Source organism: Synchiropus splendidus, chromosome 7 (genome assembly GCF_027744825.2).
Source record: "Synchiropus splendidus isolate RoL2022-P1 chromosome 7, RoL_Sspl_1.0, whole genome shotgun sequence".
NCBI lineage: Eukaryota > Metazoa > Chordata > Actinopteri > Syngnathiformes > Callionymidae > Synchiropus > Synchiropus splendidus.
Window position 1 is genome coordinate 17,528,543 of NC_071340.1, and position 17,449 is coordinate 17,545,991.

At 41.8% G+C, this 17,449-nt stretch overlaps 2 protein-coding genes across 3 annotated transcripts in view; both read left to right on the forward strand.

Annotated features, from left to right (window-relative positions):
- Positions 1-1,181: 1,181 nt before the first annotated feature.
- Positions 1,182-17,449, forward strand: part of LOC128762041 (gastrula zinc finger protein XlCGF17.1-like) — a 30,546-nt gene continuing 14,278 nt past the window's right edge. The window contains exons 1-2 of one of the 2 annotated variants that reach the window (XM_053869827.1): positions 1,182-1,346; positions 2,431-4,698. In XM_053869827.1, coding sequence (XP_053725802.1) covers positions 1,310-1,346; positions 2,431-3,611 — 1,218 coding nt within the window. In that variant the 5' untranslated portion in view covers positions 1,182-1,309 and the 3' untranslated portion in view covers positions 3,612-4,698. Of the gene's footprint in view, positions 1,347-2,430; positions 4,699-17,449 lie in introns of those variants that run through there. The other variant, XM_053869829.1, reaches the window with a different exon arrangement.
- Positions 13,497-16,857, forward strand: LOC128762040 (gastrula zinc finger protein XlCGF26.1-like). Its single transcript, XM_053869825.1, has 2 exons — positions 13,497-13,644; positions 14,643-16,857. Exons 1-2 carry the CDS (start codon positions 13,626-13,628, stop codon positions 16,391-16,393), a joined length of 1,770 nt encoding a protein of 589 aa, XP_053725800.1. The 5' UTR covers positions 13,497-13,625; the 3' UTR covers positions 16,394-16,857.

Sequence of the window (17,449 nt, forward strand, 5' to 3'; positions counted from 1 at the left end):
GAAAACCTTGATGTTATAAATGTTTTATGTCGAGGCTGAACCTGAAGTAGTACATGAAAATGCTAACTGTAGGAAAACCTTTCAGCTGCTCTCTGTGTGATCAGTGTTTTAAAACTGAAAGACAATTTGGAGAAACACAGCAGAACACATTCTGTCATTCAATGTTCATGTTTTAAGAAAATTAGGAATTCAAGCTTGTAACATTAGCATCTTTTTTTCCCATTTTGTTTATTCAAACATCATCTTCAAAACGTGGATGCACAGTCAGACAGGTAGGTGCTTCTAACACATTTAATTCCAATGTCAATATTGAGTAAAAACAAAGAGTTGTTTCCCTTTTTTCAGAGACGGTTTCAGACAGAAACATTCATCAGAAGAGTTTTGGATTTCTACACAAACTATTCCACATAATAGTTCAGCTTCTCCGTGAGCAGTTGTTTCAGTCAGAAATGTTCAGGAGAACTTTTTACTCAGTGAGGTTTTTGTCTCTCTGCTCCAACTATACCGATCAACCCTATTATCACCAATTATTATCTGTAAATAAGCAAGTTGTGACTTTTTTAATGGCCAATATGTGGTCCCCATTCTACATTATAACCAACCAGGTTACCATATTTCATTTCATATCCATGTCTTGAAGTAACACATCATAGACAGTAGTAGTACTAGTTAGTTCCATAACTAGTCACATAATTAAATAACCTGATGCTTTTTACCTGAAATAATTCACTTCATTTGTCTGCAGTACTGTCCTCTTTCTTTTGACATGGAAAACAATGCACTGCTCTGTTATCCAGGCCGTCCACTGTGCTCTCATCCGGTTCAAGACAACAGGAAAACAACCAGATTTTTAATTATTTTTCTGTTTTAGAGTAATTTTCTTTTTAGAATATTCATTGTGGAAATATATAAACGCCATTATTAAACAGCATGTGCTTCAATTTGTTGTTGCCTTCTTTTTGAACAGGATATTTAAACACTGTTTGTTGCTATTCTTGACCATTATCGTCAAGAATAGCAACGAGTCTACTGCTTAAAAAAAGAAAAATGGTTCAGAGCGGAACCTTCGTCAGCTAACAAAGAATTGACCGGAGGTCATAAGATCCGCGGCAGAATCGTCACTTCCGCCAGTGGAGGATTGAGCGGAAGCTCCGTCATTTTCTGTTTCGGCGCCCATGACAACAGACAAGCGGCTTCTCCGTGTCCTCTGTCCGTGGAAATATCAGACGCATAAGGCTCTTTCCTGCGGCTTCTGGTAGCTGCTGCCGACGGTTCGCTGACGCGTTTCCACGACGTATTACTGATCTGGATGAACGGGACTCAAGAGATGGAGACCGAGGGAGCAGGTAAACACGCGCCACTAGTACTGTAATGTAATGTATAATGTGTGTGTGTGTGTGTCGCCGCTGGCTTTGTTCTTGTTTTGAGAGACTCTTCAGTATGTTCACTGCAACAGTCTACTTTACTTCCGTTAATAGAACATGACAGATGACGCGTATAGTCGTCCGACATGTCATACATCTTGAGCTTCTGATAGACCAGACGTGCATGTTTGTCCAGTCTTAACAGGGCTGTGCCAACTGAGGCTCCTCATGATCGTTTTTATATTATAGCAAGGGTCTCTTTTTACCTTCTCTTCAGGCTGATTGAAGTGAAAAGGAAATGAATGTCCATTATATTTTACTGAAGTCAAAGACTCAACAGGAACCATGGTACCATATATCCGTCATGATCCTTCGATACAATCCTCGCGCCACACATCTTGTTAATGCCTGCTACGTTTTCAGCTCCATAAACTCTCAGCTGCAGCTGTCCTCTCTTGGACTGTTCCTTCAGGTGCGGCTGGCACAGCTTTTACATTCAATCCTCGTGCGGCAGTGTTTCTCCTGCTATTCAGTAATCATTTCTGAAGCTGGATTATTGGATCGATTTAGACTTGTCACATGTTGCATGTTACCTCAGGTCAGATCAGTGAAAAGTTGCTCACGTCTTGCATCACTGAGCGACACAGTTAACAACACTGCTGTTAGAACTGGTGAGATGCAGGTGTTCAACTGCAGTCTCCTGACTCATTTCACCCTAAAATCTTGTAGTTGTATAACTGGCTGTGTGTCCCGCCCCGTCTGGCAGTGAGAGGGGTTGTCCATGACTGACATCAGTTTAGCCAACATCGTCCTCACCCCCCTCCTCTATGGAGTCCTAGTCCGTCTGACCAGTCTCTTGAGTCTCCTCCCGTCCCTCTCTGACCGTCCACTGAACCAACATTATAAAAGAGTATTTTCAACAGTGTTCTGTTCACACTGAAGGACCTGAGTCTGCTCAGCACATTATTGATCATCTTCTTATTCACTCACCCTCTACGACTGCACCAACCAGAGCTCTTCAGTGTCAGGATTGTTCAGTGACTCTGGTGTGTGTGTGTCCCTGCAGATGTCCTGCAGCTGCATTTGATTAAAGAAGAAGTTTCTACTGAGCAGCAGGAGAGCAGCTCCAGTCTGGACCAGCAGGGACATGAGCCTCATCTCATGAAAGAGGTGAAAGAGGAGGAAGAAGAACATGATGTCTCCCAGCTCTCATTCACTCCTGTGGATGTGAAGACTGAAGACGATGAGAAGCCTCCAACCAGCAGCTTAACTCAACACATGAAAACAGAAGCTGATGGAGACAACTGTGGAGGATCAGAACCAGCCAGCTGCTTGGACACCCATCTCCTCCCTGACCAGCAGAGGTCACTCTCTTCTGACTCTGACACTGACGACAGTGAGGACTGGAGAGAAACTTGTTCCACTCAGAGTGACGCAAAGGTTCATGCCAGTGAGAAGAAAGATGGTGCTGATCTCAAATCGCTGATGTGCACTGAATGTGGAAAGAGATGTTCTTCGAAGTCTGGACTGACTCAACACATTAGGGCCTGCTATGAAGGACCTTTTGATTGCTCACTTTGTGGACTCTGTTTTGGAAGTAGACAGGCTCTCAAGATTCACATGATCACCCACACCAGTGAGAAACCTTTCACCTGCTCTCAGTGTGACAAATGTTTTACAAAGAGGAGGGGTCTGAATGAACACATGAGAGTGCACACAGGAGAAAAACCTTTCAACTGCTCTCAGTGTGATAAATGGTTTACGCTGGAAAGGAACCTAAGAGTACACATGAGAATACACACTGGAGAAAAACCTTTCATCTGTTCTTGGTGTAATAAATCTTGTGCTACGAGAGGGAGCCTGGTGGTGCACATGAGAACTCACACAGGAGAAAAGCCTTTCATATGCACTCATTGTGATAAAGGTTTTGTGTGCAGTGGGCTCCTAAAGGAGCACCTTGCCAGCCATACCGGTGAAAAAATGTTCTCCTGCTCTCAATGTGATACGTGTTTTACGAGGAGCAGTAATCTGAGAAAACACATGAGAACTCATACTGGAGAGAAGCCGTTCAGTTGCTCACATTGTGATAAAAGTTTTGCACTGAAGAGCAACCTGAAAGTACACATGGGAATACACACTGGAGAGAAACCTTTCATCTGTCCTCAGTGTGATAAATGTTTCATGCAGAGCAGGAGTCTGAAGATTCACATGAAAAATCATTCACCTCATGGCGTGAAAGTTCAGTAAGAAACTGTGGACTTGATTCTAGGATGACAATATGTAATCCTGTAAGTATCATAGAATCTAAATTTTGATCTATTAATTTTGATCAAAGATCAAAAATCCCAAAATAATATAAAAAATATTGCTTGCAATATTTCTTCTCAGAGTGCAGGCGTTCTCTGATAGGTATCTCTGATGTGCCCTACTCATGCTACCAGAGGCTCTGTCTTCACTTGATCCAGCATTTCCTAAAAGTTCAGAAACTTTTTTTGGAGTGCTTTTTTCAACTCCAATAGTGAGTTTCTCCACACAGAAACTCAACAGAAAAACTTGAGATATTCATTGACAGTCGTTAATTATGTACACTGATGACAGTCAAGACTGGAGAGAAACCACAACTCTCGGAGTGGGTCAGGAGGTCTGGACAGTGAGAAGAAAACAGTGATGACGATGGATCACTCATTTGTTCTGAGTGTGGAAAGAAAAGCTCTTCGATGTCTGGACTGACTCTACGTGTGACAACTTGCCGTGGAGGATCTTTTAAATGTTCGCTCTGTGGAAAATGTTTTGAAAGTTGGCAGGTTCTGAAGATTCACATGACCATTCACCCCCCAAAAAAACCCTTCAGCTGCTCTCAGTGTGGTAAATCTTTTAACAAGAGAAGTATCTTGAACGATCACATGAGACAGCACACGGGTGAGAAACCTTTCCACTGCTCCCATTGTGGTAAAGGTTTTACACGTAAGGTGAGCCTGAATGAATACACAATGTTACATACTGGGGAAAAACCTTTTAACTGCTCTCTGTGTGATTAAAATGTAACACAAAATGTAGCTTGGAGCACGACGTGAGAAACCACAGTGGTGAAAAACTGTTCATCTGCTGTCATTGTCGGGGTTTTACACAGAAAAGCAGTCTTAATGTACACACAAGACGTCACACCAGAGAAAGACCTTTCTCAGTGTAATAAATGTTTTACGCACCGGGGCCACCTCACTGACCACATGCAGAGTCATATAGGTATCAAACCTTTCCCTTGTTCTCAGTGTGATTTTGGCACAAATGGAACCTGAATGTTCACATGACAAGTCATTTAAAGAAGATGTTAAAACCTGCTCTTAGTATGATTGGAATTTTGTTCAGTAATTCACTTGGTTCAATGAAAGTCTTGTGCCGAAATGCTCTTATTTTTCATTAAAATTTATTTATGATCTCTTGTGTGGAGCTTTTATCCATGGTGGTCTCGTGCTGTCATTGTCATTGTTAATATCCCGATTTTTTTTTTTGAATGTAAAGCAATTTTCATATCGTCTAAAATATATGTGCTTTACTTCTCAGTACACAGTAGAAGTAGGTGGAGAGCTAATGTGGATGAAGCATCCAGTATTCAACCTTTGGTTGAAGCAATGGGGACAAAGCTCCAGTGATTCCAGAGGCTCTGTGGCCATTACTTCTATGAGAACTCAACATCACCACCAACAAAGAATCCAGGATTGTTTGAATAAAGAGTTTGTACTCAAAGTTTTTGATTTAAATACACTGGTCTCTTCCTTCTCCTCGTGTTTTTTTTTTTTTTTTCTGTTTAAGTTTAGCACACGACACATTAAAACGTTACTTGTTTAACATTGTTTAACATTAAGCATCAGAATGGAAAATATATTCTAATATGCACTACCCAATATGTTTCAACTCCGCAATGGGGATGTTGAGGATTGGTCTTCTCTTTCTTTCCTGTGAATCTCGTCAGAAGAATGAGGAATCAAAGGAAGAGCTGGCATTCAATTTCAGATGATCATTCAGATAAAATAGTTTGCATCGCCTCCTGGCGTTTTGTCCCTGAGAGTGGAAAGGAGACTTGCTTTTGATTAATACGCTGTTTTCGGTTTTGATAGTTTTGAATAAACTGACGCAGCGGAACTCTCAGAGTGGGTCAAAAGGTTGTCCTGACACGGAGAAGAAAAGTGATGCTGATGACAGATCACTGATCTGCTCTTGCTGTGGAAAAAAATGTGCTTCACAGTCTGGACTGACTCAACATATAAAAACCTGTTTTGGACAATCTTCTACTTGTTGGATTTGCGGAAAATGTTATAGGCAAGCACTGAATGTTCACATGACGGTTCACCCCTCAGAAAAACCTTTTGGCTGCACTCAGTGTGATAAATATTTCAACCGAAAATGGAGTTTGGAGGAACATTTGAAAATTCACACTGGTGAAAAACCTTTCCCCTGCTCTCAGTGTGGCAAATGTTTTACACAGAGGAAAAGCCTGAAGGAACACTTGAGGTTGCACACTGGAGAAAAACCGTTTAGCTGCTCTCAGTGTGATAAATCGTCTAACAGGAGAAGTAGCTTAGGGCACCACATGAGAAATCACACAGGTGAAAAGCCCTTCCTCTGCTCTCAGTGTGGAAAAGGTTTCATGCAGGGAAGCTGCCTGAGGGTTCACATGAGAGTTCACATTGGAGAAAAACCTTTCATCTGCTCTCAGTGTGATAAGTGTTTTGCATGTAGTGGGCACCTTAAGGAGCACATGATGAGTCTTAATGGTATAAAGCCTTTCCCCTGCCCTCAGCGTGATAAATGTTTTACGTACAAGGAGCCTGAACGAGCACATGATCAGTCATGCAGGTGCCAAACCTTTTTCCTGCTCTGAGTGTGATAAATGTTTTAGGCAAAGGAGGAGCCTGAAGGTACACATGATACGTCACACGGGTGAGAAATCTTTCCCCTGCACTCACTGCGACAGATGTTTTATGCAGAGAAGGGGCCTCAATATTCACATGAAAATTCACACTGTAGAAAAGCCTTTCAACTGCTCTGAATGCAGTAAATCTTACACACATAGAATGAGTCTTTTACAACATGCAAGAATTCACAGAAGAGAAAAACCTTGCAACTACTCTCAGTGTGAGAGGAGTTTTGCTTACAGCACCCACCTTGAGGTTCACATGATGAGTCATGTAGATATAAAACCTTTTCCCTGCTCTCAGTGTGATAGGTGTTTTTCACAGAAAAGGAAACAGAAGGCACATATGATTCTTCACACAGCTAAGAGACTTTTCCCATGTTCTAATTGTGATAAATGTTTTAAGCGGAGAAGGAGCCTGAAGGAGCACATGAAAATTCACTTTGTAGAAAAACCGTCCAGTTGCTTGCAATGTGGTAAACTTTTTAGAGGGAGAGGTTTCTTGAAGAAACACTTGAAAACCCATATGGATGACACCTCAGCTGGCAGTGTAATCTATGATATCTGCAAAGATGAATTTTGAGTTGTCACATTTTTTTTCTAAGTGTGTTCGCAGTAAGATCTCAGTAATACCTTCAAATTTCAATTGATTATGTTGCATTGTTTGCTCAGATTGGTCAGCGTGGTGTTGCCCTGTTTGTCTATATAAAATCTAAGATTTTAGATTGTAATAGAGTACACAAACGTTTCAGCACCTCCTCGTGTGACTAGTGCTTTTTACTCAGTGTTTATCAGTCGTCCTTTTTTCATCGCAAGACGGCGACAAGCTCAAGTGTTTGTCAGACGTTTGTTATACATGACATTTCTAACTATTAATCTGCCAATAAAAAGCTATATCGTGTCAGTGGTGCAGCATCCTAGAGACATATTTGTTCGCATCCATACCTGTATCCATTTGGGATTGTTTGATTCAGACACAGTTTATATACACTGAAACTAAGATGGCTGCCTGAAACAGCTGTTTTCCGTGGAGGAAAACCTTTCTTCTGGGCTAAGTTAGACATGCAGTGGACATGCTGACTCATGTTTGAAATCTCAACTCTGATTGGTAAGAAATGTTGCTCATTGTCACGTCTTGGAAAGGGTTTGATTGTTGTGATGATCAACAATCAAACCCCTTAAATATGAGCTGGATCTCTTCCAGCTTCTTCCAGGGTCATGTTTTCCTCTGGCTCAAGACTGGTGTGATCAGACTGATATTTCATACGAAGGCAGAAGATTCATCTTATTGGAAGCAGATATTCCCCAGCACTGACGGGATCCATCATGTAAACAAACCCTGCTGTTGAAAGAGAGAGACATGACTCAGGTAACAGCAGGGAGAGAGGTGATCTTTCAACCTGGTCCAGAAGCTTGTAAAAGCTCAAAACTGTCCTCAAGTGTTTCTGCTGCTATTGATTTTCATAAATTCTCATTCACCTCCCAGCTGCGGATTGATCCTGATGAACATCAGAGTGAAAGCTTATCAGAGAAAACGCTTCAATCAGGCATCCTGATGGTCGTCCACATCAGAATTGACTCACGGATTGAGTGCGCACTTGTGACAAGTGAGTGATGATCGCAGCGCTGAAGATCGCAGCGCTCCCTAGTGCTTCGGTGTGGAGCTCTCGGCCCGTAATTGTGTGTGTCTGAGTGGTGTTGAATTGCAGTGGCGTGAAGCCTGCAGTGACCTGGTGTTGATGTTCGTTAAAAACAGAGTCACCCAAGTATATTCTCAATGAATCTAGTCAGACGAGATGAAGAATCAAATTGAGATTTGTTAATAAATACAATTTTAAAAATCGTCTCCCTGGTGTCTTTTTTCTGTTTTTCTTTTCTTCGCTAAACATTTTTGGAATGCATAAAAACGTATGGAAAAGGTTGAATGTTTGCTTCTCTGCGACCTATAAACAGATACAAAAATCAGCTGGTGGGAAACTCTCCTGTTTCAGAAACAAACCAAAACAAAAACGCTGCTCAACGGAACCTTTGAGCGGAGGTTTCGTCATTTTCTCCTGCGGACCACTGAAGCACTTCCTGTTTATCGTCTCTTCGAGGACCCTCCGGTGGATGGCAACCGCCGGATTTTGCAATATGTCTTCTAACAGTGACTCATAACTGGTGCTGATCATCATCTTCTGCAGTTAGAAACGAGGGGCGGAACAAAAGCGGCTCATGGAGAGCAGGAGACCAGGTGCACACGCGCGCGCGCGCTACCGTCGTCTGCCGTATATTAAAAGGGAGGACAGGGAATTACGTGGTCCAACTTATAAGATTTATTTTCCTTCCGACCTTATTCACTCGTTTCCGCCGTTTTACCCCCTTTCGTTTCTTAAAAAAAAAAATAATAATAATAATGATAAGTGTAAGTATAAATAAGTATAATTTGCACTGAAATGAAGAGCTACATTGCCATATAAAATGCGATAAAATATGAAAACCGAAAACGGCGACCCAGGTGAAAGTACGAATGTGTGGAAAAAACGTAGAACAATCTCACAAACACTTGGTCAGACTTGAACTGGATCACTCAAGACCTCAGGTTCCTGGTTGTGATCTAAAATACAGGGGTCATATCAGTCACAATTAAAGATGATATAATCTATTTATAATACATATTTATTATTATTATTATTGTGCTCTTTCAATGGCAATTTTGAGCTTGAACAAGCTTGAACAAGATCATGGGAGGTCCCAGGATTAGAGGGTCACAAGATGCAGCATCCAAAATAAAAAGCACTTCAAGTTGTGTACGTGTATGAATATGTTGGCATTAAGCCACAATGCACAATGATAAAATATATATGTTAAAAATACTATGATACTATGATATGAACACTAGGCCCATGATGGTGGTGGTAGATATGTCTGTGCAAATGGAATTGCCAGTGACTTCATCAAACACTTTCTGTTGTGTACTTGGAGCCAGCACTGTTTCCCACTCACAGAGTAGCAGAGGTTGTGTGTCAAGTTGTCTTCCTTTGTTGGTTCATGAATGAACAAAATAACTACTGAATGAACTAAACTAAATTTAATTTGACTTTAGAACATTCGCTTGACTGTCTCAATGACATCAACTTTATGTGACTGCGATGAAAAAATATGTTGTTGATGCTGGTCTGGTTCATGAACACGGGAGTACTTCACCCTCTCTTACAGTACCAACAAGTATCAGGATTGTGACTCTGGTGTGTGTGTGTGTCTGCAGATGTCCTGCAGCTGCTGGTGATTAAAGAAGAAGTTTCTACTGAGCAGCAGGAGAGCAGCTCCAGTCTGGACCATCGGGAACACGAGCCTCATTTCATGAAAGAAGTGAAAGAGGAGGAAGAAGAACATGATGTCTCCCAGCTCTCATTCACTCCTGTGGATGTGAAGACTGAAGATGATGAGAAGCCTCCCACCAGCAGCTTAACTCAACACATGAAAACAGAAGCTGATGGAGACAACTGTGGAGGATCAGAACCAGCCAGCTGCTTGGACACACCTCTCCTCCCTGACCAGCAGAGGTCACTCTTTTCTGAGTCTGACACTGACGACAGTGAGGACTGGAGAGAAACCGACAATTCTCGGCGTGGGCCAAAAGGTCATGACAGTGAAAAGAAAGATGGTGCTGATCACAGACCACATATCTGCTCTGGATGTGGCAAAAAATGTTCTTCAAAAGGTGGACTATCGAGACACTTAAACTCCTGCTCTGGAGGACCACTGACTTGTTCAGTCTGTGCAAAATGTCTGTCAAATAGACAGAATCTGAGGAATCACATGAGAATCCACACCACTGAAAAACCATTTAGCTGCTCTCACTGTGATAAATCATTCCACAGAAAAAGTAGCTTGGAGGAACACAAGAGAATTCACACTGGAGAAAAACCATTCCTCTGCTCTCATTGTGGTAAAGGTTTTACACAGAAGAAGAACCTGAAGGAACACTTGAGAGTACACACACAAGAAAAACCTTTCAGCTGCTCTCTTTGTGGTGCATTATTCAGTAGGAAAATTAGCTTGGAAGAACACATGAGAAATCACATAGGTGAAAAACCTTTCCACTGCTCTCAGTGTGGTAAAGGTTTTATGCGGCGAGGTGGCCTTAAAGTTCACATGAGGAGTCACACTGGAGAAAAACCTTTTATCTGCCCTCAGTGTGATAAATGTTTTGCCCACAATGCACACCTGAAGGACCACATGATCAGTCATACAGGTGAAAAACCTTTCATTTGTTCTCAGTGTGATAAGTGTTTTATGCACAAAAAGAACTTGAGAATCCACATGATGAGTCACAGAGATGTGAAACCATTCCCGTGCTCTCAATGTGATAAATGCTTTACACAAAGAAGGAAACTGAAGGACCACATGATGAGTCATACAGGTGAAAAGCCATTCTCCTGTTCTCAGTGTGGTAAATGTTTTATGCAGAGAAACACCTTGAAGGTGCACATGAAAATTCACTCTGTAGAAAAACCCTTCCCCTGCTCTCAGTGTGGTAAAGGTTTTCGGCAGAAGAGCAGCCTGAAGGAGCACATGATGAGTCATACAGGTGAAAAACCTTTCCCTTGTTCACAGTGTGATAAAAGTTTTGTGCACAAAAGGTACCTGACAATTCACACGATGAGTCATACAGGTGTAAAACCTTTCCCCTGCCCTCACTGTGATAGGTGTTTCACAGAAAGACGTAACCTGGAGGAGCACTTAACGATTCATACAGGTGAAAAACTTTTCTCCTGCTCTCATTGTGGTAAATGTTATATACACAAAAGGAGCCTGATGGTCCATGCGAAAACTCACTCTGTAGAAACACCTTCCAGCTGCTCTTAGTGAGGGAACACATGAGAGCGCATGCTGCTGGCAAATCTAGCACTCTGTAGTTGTCATTGTGATTCATGTTTAGGCAAAGAGGAAGTACTTGTAACATCAGATGAGATAAGCATGTGAAAAGATAGATACTGCTCAACACCTCCATTAATTTTAAGGGACGATGTTGAGTAAAATGTGTGATTCGTGTTAAGTGTGTTAGTGTGTCAATGACAAGACAGTGACAAGCTACAGTGGTTGCCAGACTTGAAGACGCATGTAATCTCTCTATGAAAAGCCTAAAATTGTTCTTGCGTCTTAGGGCTGAACACTTTAGCGTATTCTGACTGAAGTCACCATTTTAAACAATGTGGTTTTAAGATATTTGTTGCACTGTGCAGCCACTCTGCAGTTCATTTCTCAGCAGTGCTGCGGGAGAGACCACCCCAACCTCAGGTGTAAACAAAGGGTTGAAATGGAATCTATTTCACACACCCATTTCGGCCCAGTCAGTCGCAGCACTGGGCTTCACTCGCTTGACAGGATCTCTGGAACACACTAGTAAAGCGATTATGTTCAATAGGAAATCAGCCTCCGATTTTGTGTTTGAAACTGGTTAAATAAAGGCTCAGCTGCGGGTGTGTGTGATGTCAGCGGGCTGGTCTCTCTGGAGCAAACCTTTAGTCTGCATGTATTCTGAGTGACAGTGAACCCAATACAGGTTTGTTTTAGTATCCAGTCATAGTTGTGACTTGCTAATATCTCAGTGTCACCTGTGTGCTGTGTGAGTGTCTGCAGTGTGTCGCGTTGACTCTCTGCTCCACTCAGTTAAAATTACTTCACGGCAATCAAGGATGAACAGTACAGGAAATACATGGCACAACTTGAGTTGAGGAGGCGTTAAGGTACCTTGGCGTCTTGTTCACGAGTAAGGGACAATGGCTGCGTGAGATTGACAGATGGCTCAGTCTCAATTTACTGGTCATGAACTCTGGGTCATAACCGAAAGAACCAGGTCCCAGAAACATGTGATTGAAATTAGTTTCTTCCACAGTGTGGCTGGGCGCTCCCTCAGTGTCAGGTAGAGTCGCTGCTCCTCCACGTGGAGAGGAGTCAGCTGAGGTGGCTTGGGCATTTGTTTCCGATGCCTCCCGGTTGCCTCACTCTTTAGAGGTGTTCCGGTCGTGCCCCGCAGGGACGAGGCCCCAGGGAAGACTCAGGACACATTGGAGGGACTACAGCTCACAGGTGGCCTAGGAACATTTTAGGGTCCCCCCGGAAGAGCTGCAGGATGTGTGAGGTGACAGTGAAGTCTGGGCATCCCTGCTCAGACTGCTGCCTCTGCAACCCAGTCCCGGATAAGCGGGAGAAGAAGAGCTTACAACAGCTAACAACAACTTGAAACACTGAACTGATTTTAAGTCCTGTAGATCATGGCTCTGAGGATGACCTCACCTTGAATAAATCCAGTTTGCTTTGTTTGATTGAGGCTTTATTTGCATAAAATGGGGATCCAGGTTTCAAATAAAATGATTGAAATTCATAATCAACTTGAGTTTTTGTTCTAACCTTGGCTGTTGGATCCACTGCCGCACTTGACAAACTAAACATACCTAACAACAAAACAAACTCTAGACATGTAAAGGATATATAAGGCATATGGCTGGTTGTCATGTAAAAGCGTGAGGTGAGTTCAGAGACCACGGCCATCTAGTCTGGAAAATAATCTCCCTCAGTTTGAATGTGCGAAGTGGTTGTCTGTCTGACTCTCAAGGTAACAGGGCAAAGAGAGGCTCTCTTTCGATTTGAAAAAACTGTCTTACAGCTGTTTCTGCTCCAATCCAGTACCATTTTTTTCCAGACGTATACTTCCCTCATGGGGAGATTTGGCATTCTTTTCATAAAAGATTAAAATTTTATTCTCATTCTGAATAGACACTTTCTCCTTAGTGAACTGACATCACAATGTGGATTTTAGATTCCAATAAAGTCATGGCTCTCAGTCTTATTTGCGTCAACATATGTTTGAGGACATTTCTCAGAACATTTCTCACCACAACAGTAACACATTTGATCACACAGATTTTCTCTCTTCACTAAGAGTCTCGTCAGTAGAATGAGAAATCAAATTAAGGTGCTAATTCAATTACAGATGTTCATGAAGATACGTGACTTTTCCGCCTCCTGGTGTTTCTTGTATCTTATCTGCGTTGTCCTGATTTGTGATATAAGAAAATAAATTGAGATTGTTTTGCTTTACTTCGACCGTTCAAAGAATTAAAATCTCCTGCTTAAAACATTGAAGCGGAACCTTTGTCCGCAAACACAGAAAAGACCGGAAGAAGGATCTATTTTCGCTACGGACCACTGAAGCACTTCCTGTTTATGTTCGCTATGATGATCCTCCGGTGGATGAAAGGTCTGGCTACAGAGTTCGAAATGTTCTTTCAAGCTGCGACTGAAAACTGCCGCTGACGATCCTCTGCTGCAGTGAGAAACGAGAGACGGAACAAAAGCGAGTCATGGAGAGCAGGAAACCAGGTACACGAAGGGAGAACAGAGAACTTCGTTATCAATCTTGAAACATTTATTTTCCTCTGGACACCACACAAACTTTATGGTCATTATTTTTTCTTTTCGGTGTCCTTGGTAAACCACCGTATATATCTATATATATTATTATCCACAGCGACATGACTTGACAGGTGTTGTTTGAAATCTACTTAAAATACACTCGACTTAATGTTGAAAAAAACCGTAATGCTCTCAGAAGGTATGGAAGCTGCCGAAATAATGTGCAGCTAATGTTGTGTAAATACATATGATTTACAGTTTTAATTTATTTCTTACTTTTTACCTTACACACACACTGAAGCAGGATATGAAATTGTGTCACAAAAAAGGTAAATTCAATTCAAAGTAGCCTCTAACTGCAAACCCTCGGCCTTCTTCATGAGCTTCATTGTGTCACCTGTAAGAGAACCACTGCAGGTCACTACCTCATGAAGCTCATCAGGGGGATGGCGGGAGTGTGCAACACAGTCATGAAAGCAGGCGGTGGCTATTTTGTAGATGATGTAAATGATGAAATTCGTCATTTCACACTTTTTTGTTTACAACATAATGTGTTCATTCATAGCTTTGATGCCTTCATTTTAGAACCTGCGATGGAAATAGTCATGAAATCATAACAAAAGGAAGTGACTTCATCAGACACTTTCGCCAAAGGTTCCCTCTCACACACTGAAGTATCCTGAGATTTAATACACTTCTAGACCTACACCTATCACAGAGTGGCAGAGGTTTTGTGTCTGGTTCTCTTCCTTTGCTTGTTCATTAACTAACAAAAACTTTACTCCAAAACAGACAAACATATTGCAACTTTGGGGTTGGTTCAATGTGACTGTGTTGACAAAATGTATTATTGATGCTAGTCTGGTCCATGAGCAAAGTAGTACCTCACACTCTACTACAGCACCAGCAGGAGATCTTCAGTGTCAGGATTGTTCAGTGACTTTGGTGTGTGTGTGTCCCTGCAGATGTCCTGCAGCTGCATTTGATTAAAGACGAAGTTTCTACTGAGCAGCAGGAGGGCAGCTCCAGTCTAGACCATCGGGGGGAAGAGCCTCATCTCATGAAAGAAGTGAAAGAGGAGGAAGAAGAACATGATGTCTCCCAGCTCTCATTCATTCCTGTGGATCTGAAGACTGAAGATGATGAGAAGCCTCCAACCAGCAGCTTAACTCAACACATGAAAATAGAAGCTGATGTAGACAACTGTGGAGGATTGGACACACCTCTCCTCCCTGACCAGCAGAGGTCACTCTCTTCTGGGTCTGACACTGATGACAGTGAAGACTGGAGAGAAACCGACAACTCTCAGAGTGGGTCAATGGTTCACGACAGTGAGACGAAAGATGGTGCAGATGACAGATCACCGATCTGCTCTGGATGTGGGAGAAAATGTTCCTCGAAAGGTGGACTGGCGAGACACATGAAATCCTGCTCTGGAGGATCATTTACTTGTTCAAGTTGTGGAAAATGTTTTGGGAAGAGACAATCTCTGAAGATCCACATGACAGTCCACACCAATGAAAAACCTTTCAGCTGCTCTCAGTGTGATAAATCTTTCAACAGGCGAAGTATCTTGGAGGAACACATAAAAAGTCACTCTGGTGATAAACCTTTCCTCTGCTCTCAGTGTGGTAAAGGTTTTAAGCAAAGGAGGAGCCTAAAAGACCACATGATGAGTCATACAGGCCTCAAACCTTTCTCCTGTTCTCAGTGTGATAAATGTTTTCTGCACAAAAGGAACCTGATGAATCACATGATAAGTCATCAAGGTGCAAAACCTTTTCCCTGCCCTCAGTGTGATAAATGTTTTTTGCATCAGCGGAACCTGAAGGAGCACTTGATGAGTCATACCGGAGAAAAACCTTTCAGCTGCTCTCAGTGTGATAAATCTTTTAACAGGAGAAGCAGCTTGGAGGAACATACGAGAATTCACACTGGTGAAAAACCTTTCCCCTGCTCTCAGTGTGGTAAAGGTTTTAAGCGGAAGAAGAACCTGAAGGAGCACATGAAGAGTCATGCAGGCTTAAAACCTTTTACATGTTTTCAGTGTGATAAATGTTTTATGCACAAAAGGAACCTGAAGATTCACATGATGAATCATACTGGTGAAAAGCCTTTCCCTTGCTCTCAATGTGACAAATGCTTTACACACAGATACAACCTGGAGGAGCACATGAAGAGTCATACAGGTGAAAAACCTTTCTCCTGTTCTCAGTGTGATAAATGTTATACAAACAAAATTGGCCTAAAGAAACACATGGTAAAACACAATGTAGAAAAACCTTTCTCCTGCTCTCAATGTGGGAAAGGTTTTCCCCAGAAAAGGGACCTGAAGGAGCACATGATCGGTCATACAGGTCTAAAACTTTTCTCTTGTTCTCAATGTGATAAATGTTTCATGCACAAAAGGAACCTGAAGAACCACATGATGATTCATACAGGTGTAAAACCTTTCTCTTGCTCTCATTGTGGTAAAGATTTTACACTAAGATGGGACCTAGAAGCGCACTTTGTGATCCATACCGGAGAAAAACCTTTCTCCTGTTCTCATTGTAATAAATGTTATACACACAAAAGGAGCCTGAAGGCTCACATGAAAAGTCACATGTTAAAAACACCTTCCAGCTGCTCCCAGTATACTAAACATTTTAAATGTCTATCCAACTTAGAGGAACAGCTGAGAAACCACGCCGGTGACAAATCTAGTTCTCCGTAGTTGTCCATGTGATTTAGGTTTTCTGCGAAGAGGACGTCTGTCTTGTAACTAACTTGAGCTTCTCAATGTTATTCAGACATGACCTTCAACATGTCGAGCTCTCCATTTGGAAGATAGATTCTGTTAAATAACTTCAGTGGTTTTAACCAATTAATTAATGCAGTTAAAACATGTCTTCTGATATCAAGTTGTTGCCATGTTTATGGAGATTAAATCTATTTGATTCTAATTTTTGTTTTCAGAACAGTATCTTTAGTTGTCAGTGGTTTCCCACATGGATGGTGCCGTCTTCTCATTGAGGTCCCTTATTTTCCAGTGACAAACGAAAGTGTTTGGGTGGTTGTCAGGCATTCTGAACGCGCCATCTTTCTGTCTATTGTGCATTTGGTTTAGCCATGTTTGGTCAACTCACGCCTGGACAAATGTGTGGTCATTTTTCTGAGCTGACATTTCACATACCAAGTCGGAGCGGAAGGAAGGTTTGCTCATTTCATATTAAGAAAACTCACACGCTTGAAAAATGTGTCATAATGACACATGAAAATAAAGATTTTTTTATTATTATAATTGTTTTTTTGGATGATTCGACTGAGACTCTCTGTAAGTATATTAACAATACACATGGAATTATCCACGGCTGATGCTGTCTCTTAAGGAATTTTCTAAAATACATATATACATTTTCACCACTACTAATTTGTCCTGTTCAGGGCTGCGGGGAGTGCTGGATATTGAAATAGTGTGGATCGTGAGGATAGTGGCACCTGACATGTGTGTGGAGTTATTCAAAACTTTACAGGTTGGGCTGAAGTTTCATAAGAAAGCCGAAGATTCTTCACATTCTCAAAACTAGAAGCAGATATTTCCCATCACTGACTCTTTTAGCAACTCTGCATTTGAAAGAGAGAGACAGACAGAGACAGAGAGAGAGGGATGTGCCACGGGTTACATAATGAAGAGAGGCTCACTTTCAGATCCAGTCAGATTCAAGGCATTCCTTCTAACATAAGATTTTTTTTTTTTTTTTTTTACATTATTTTCTAACTTAAAATATCT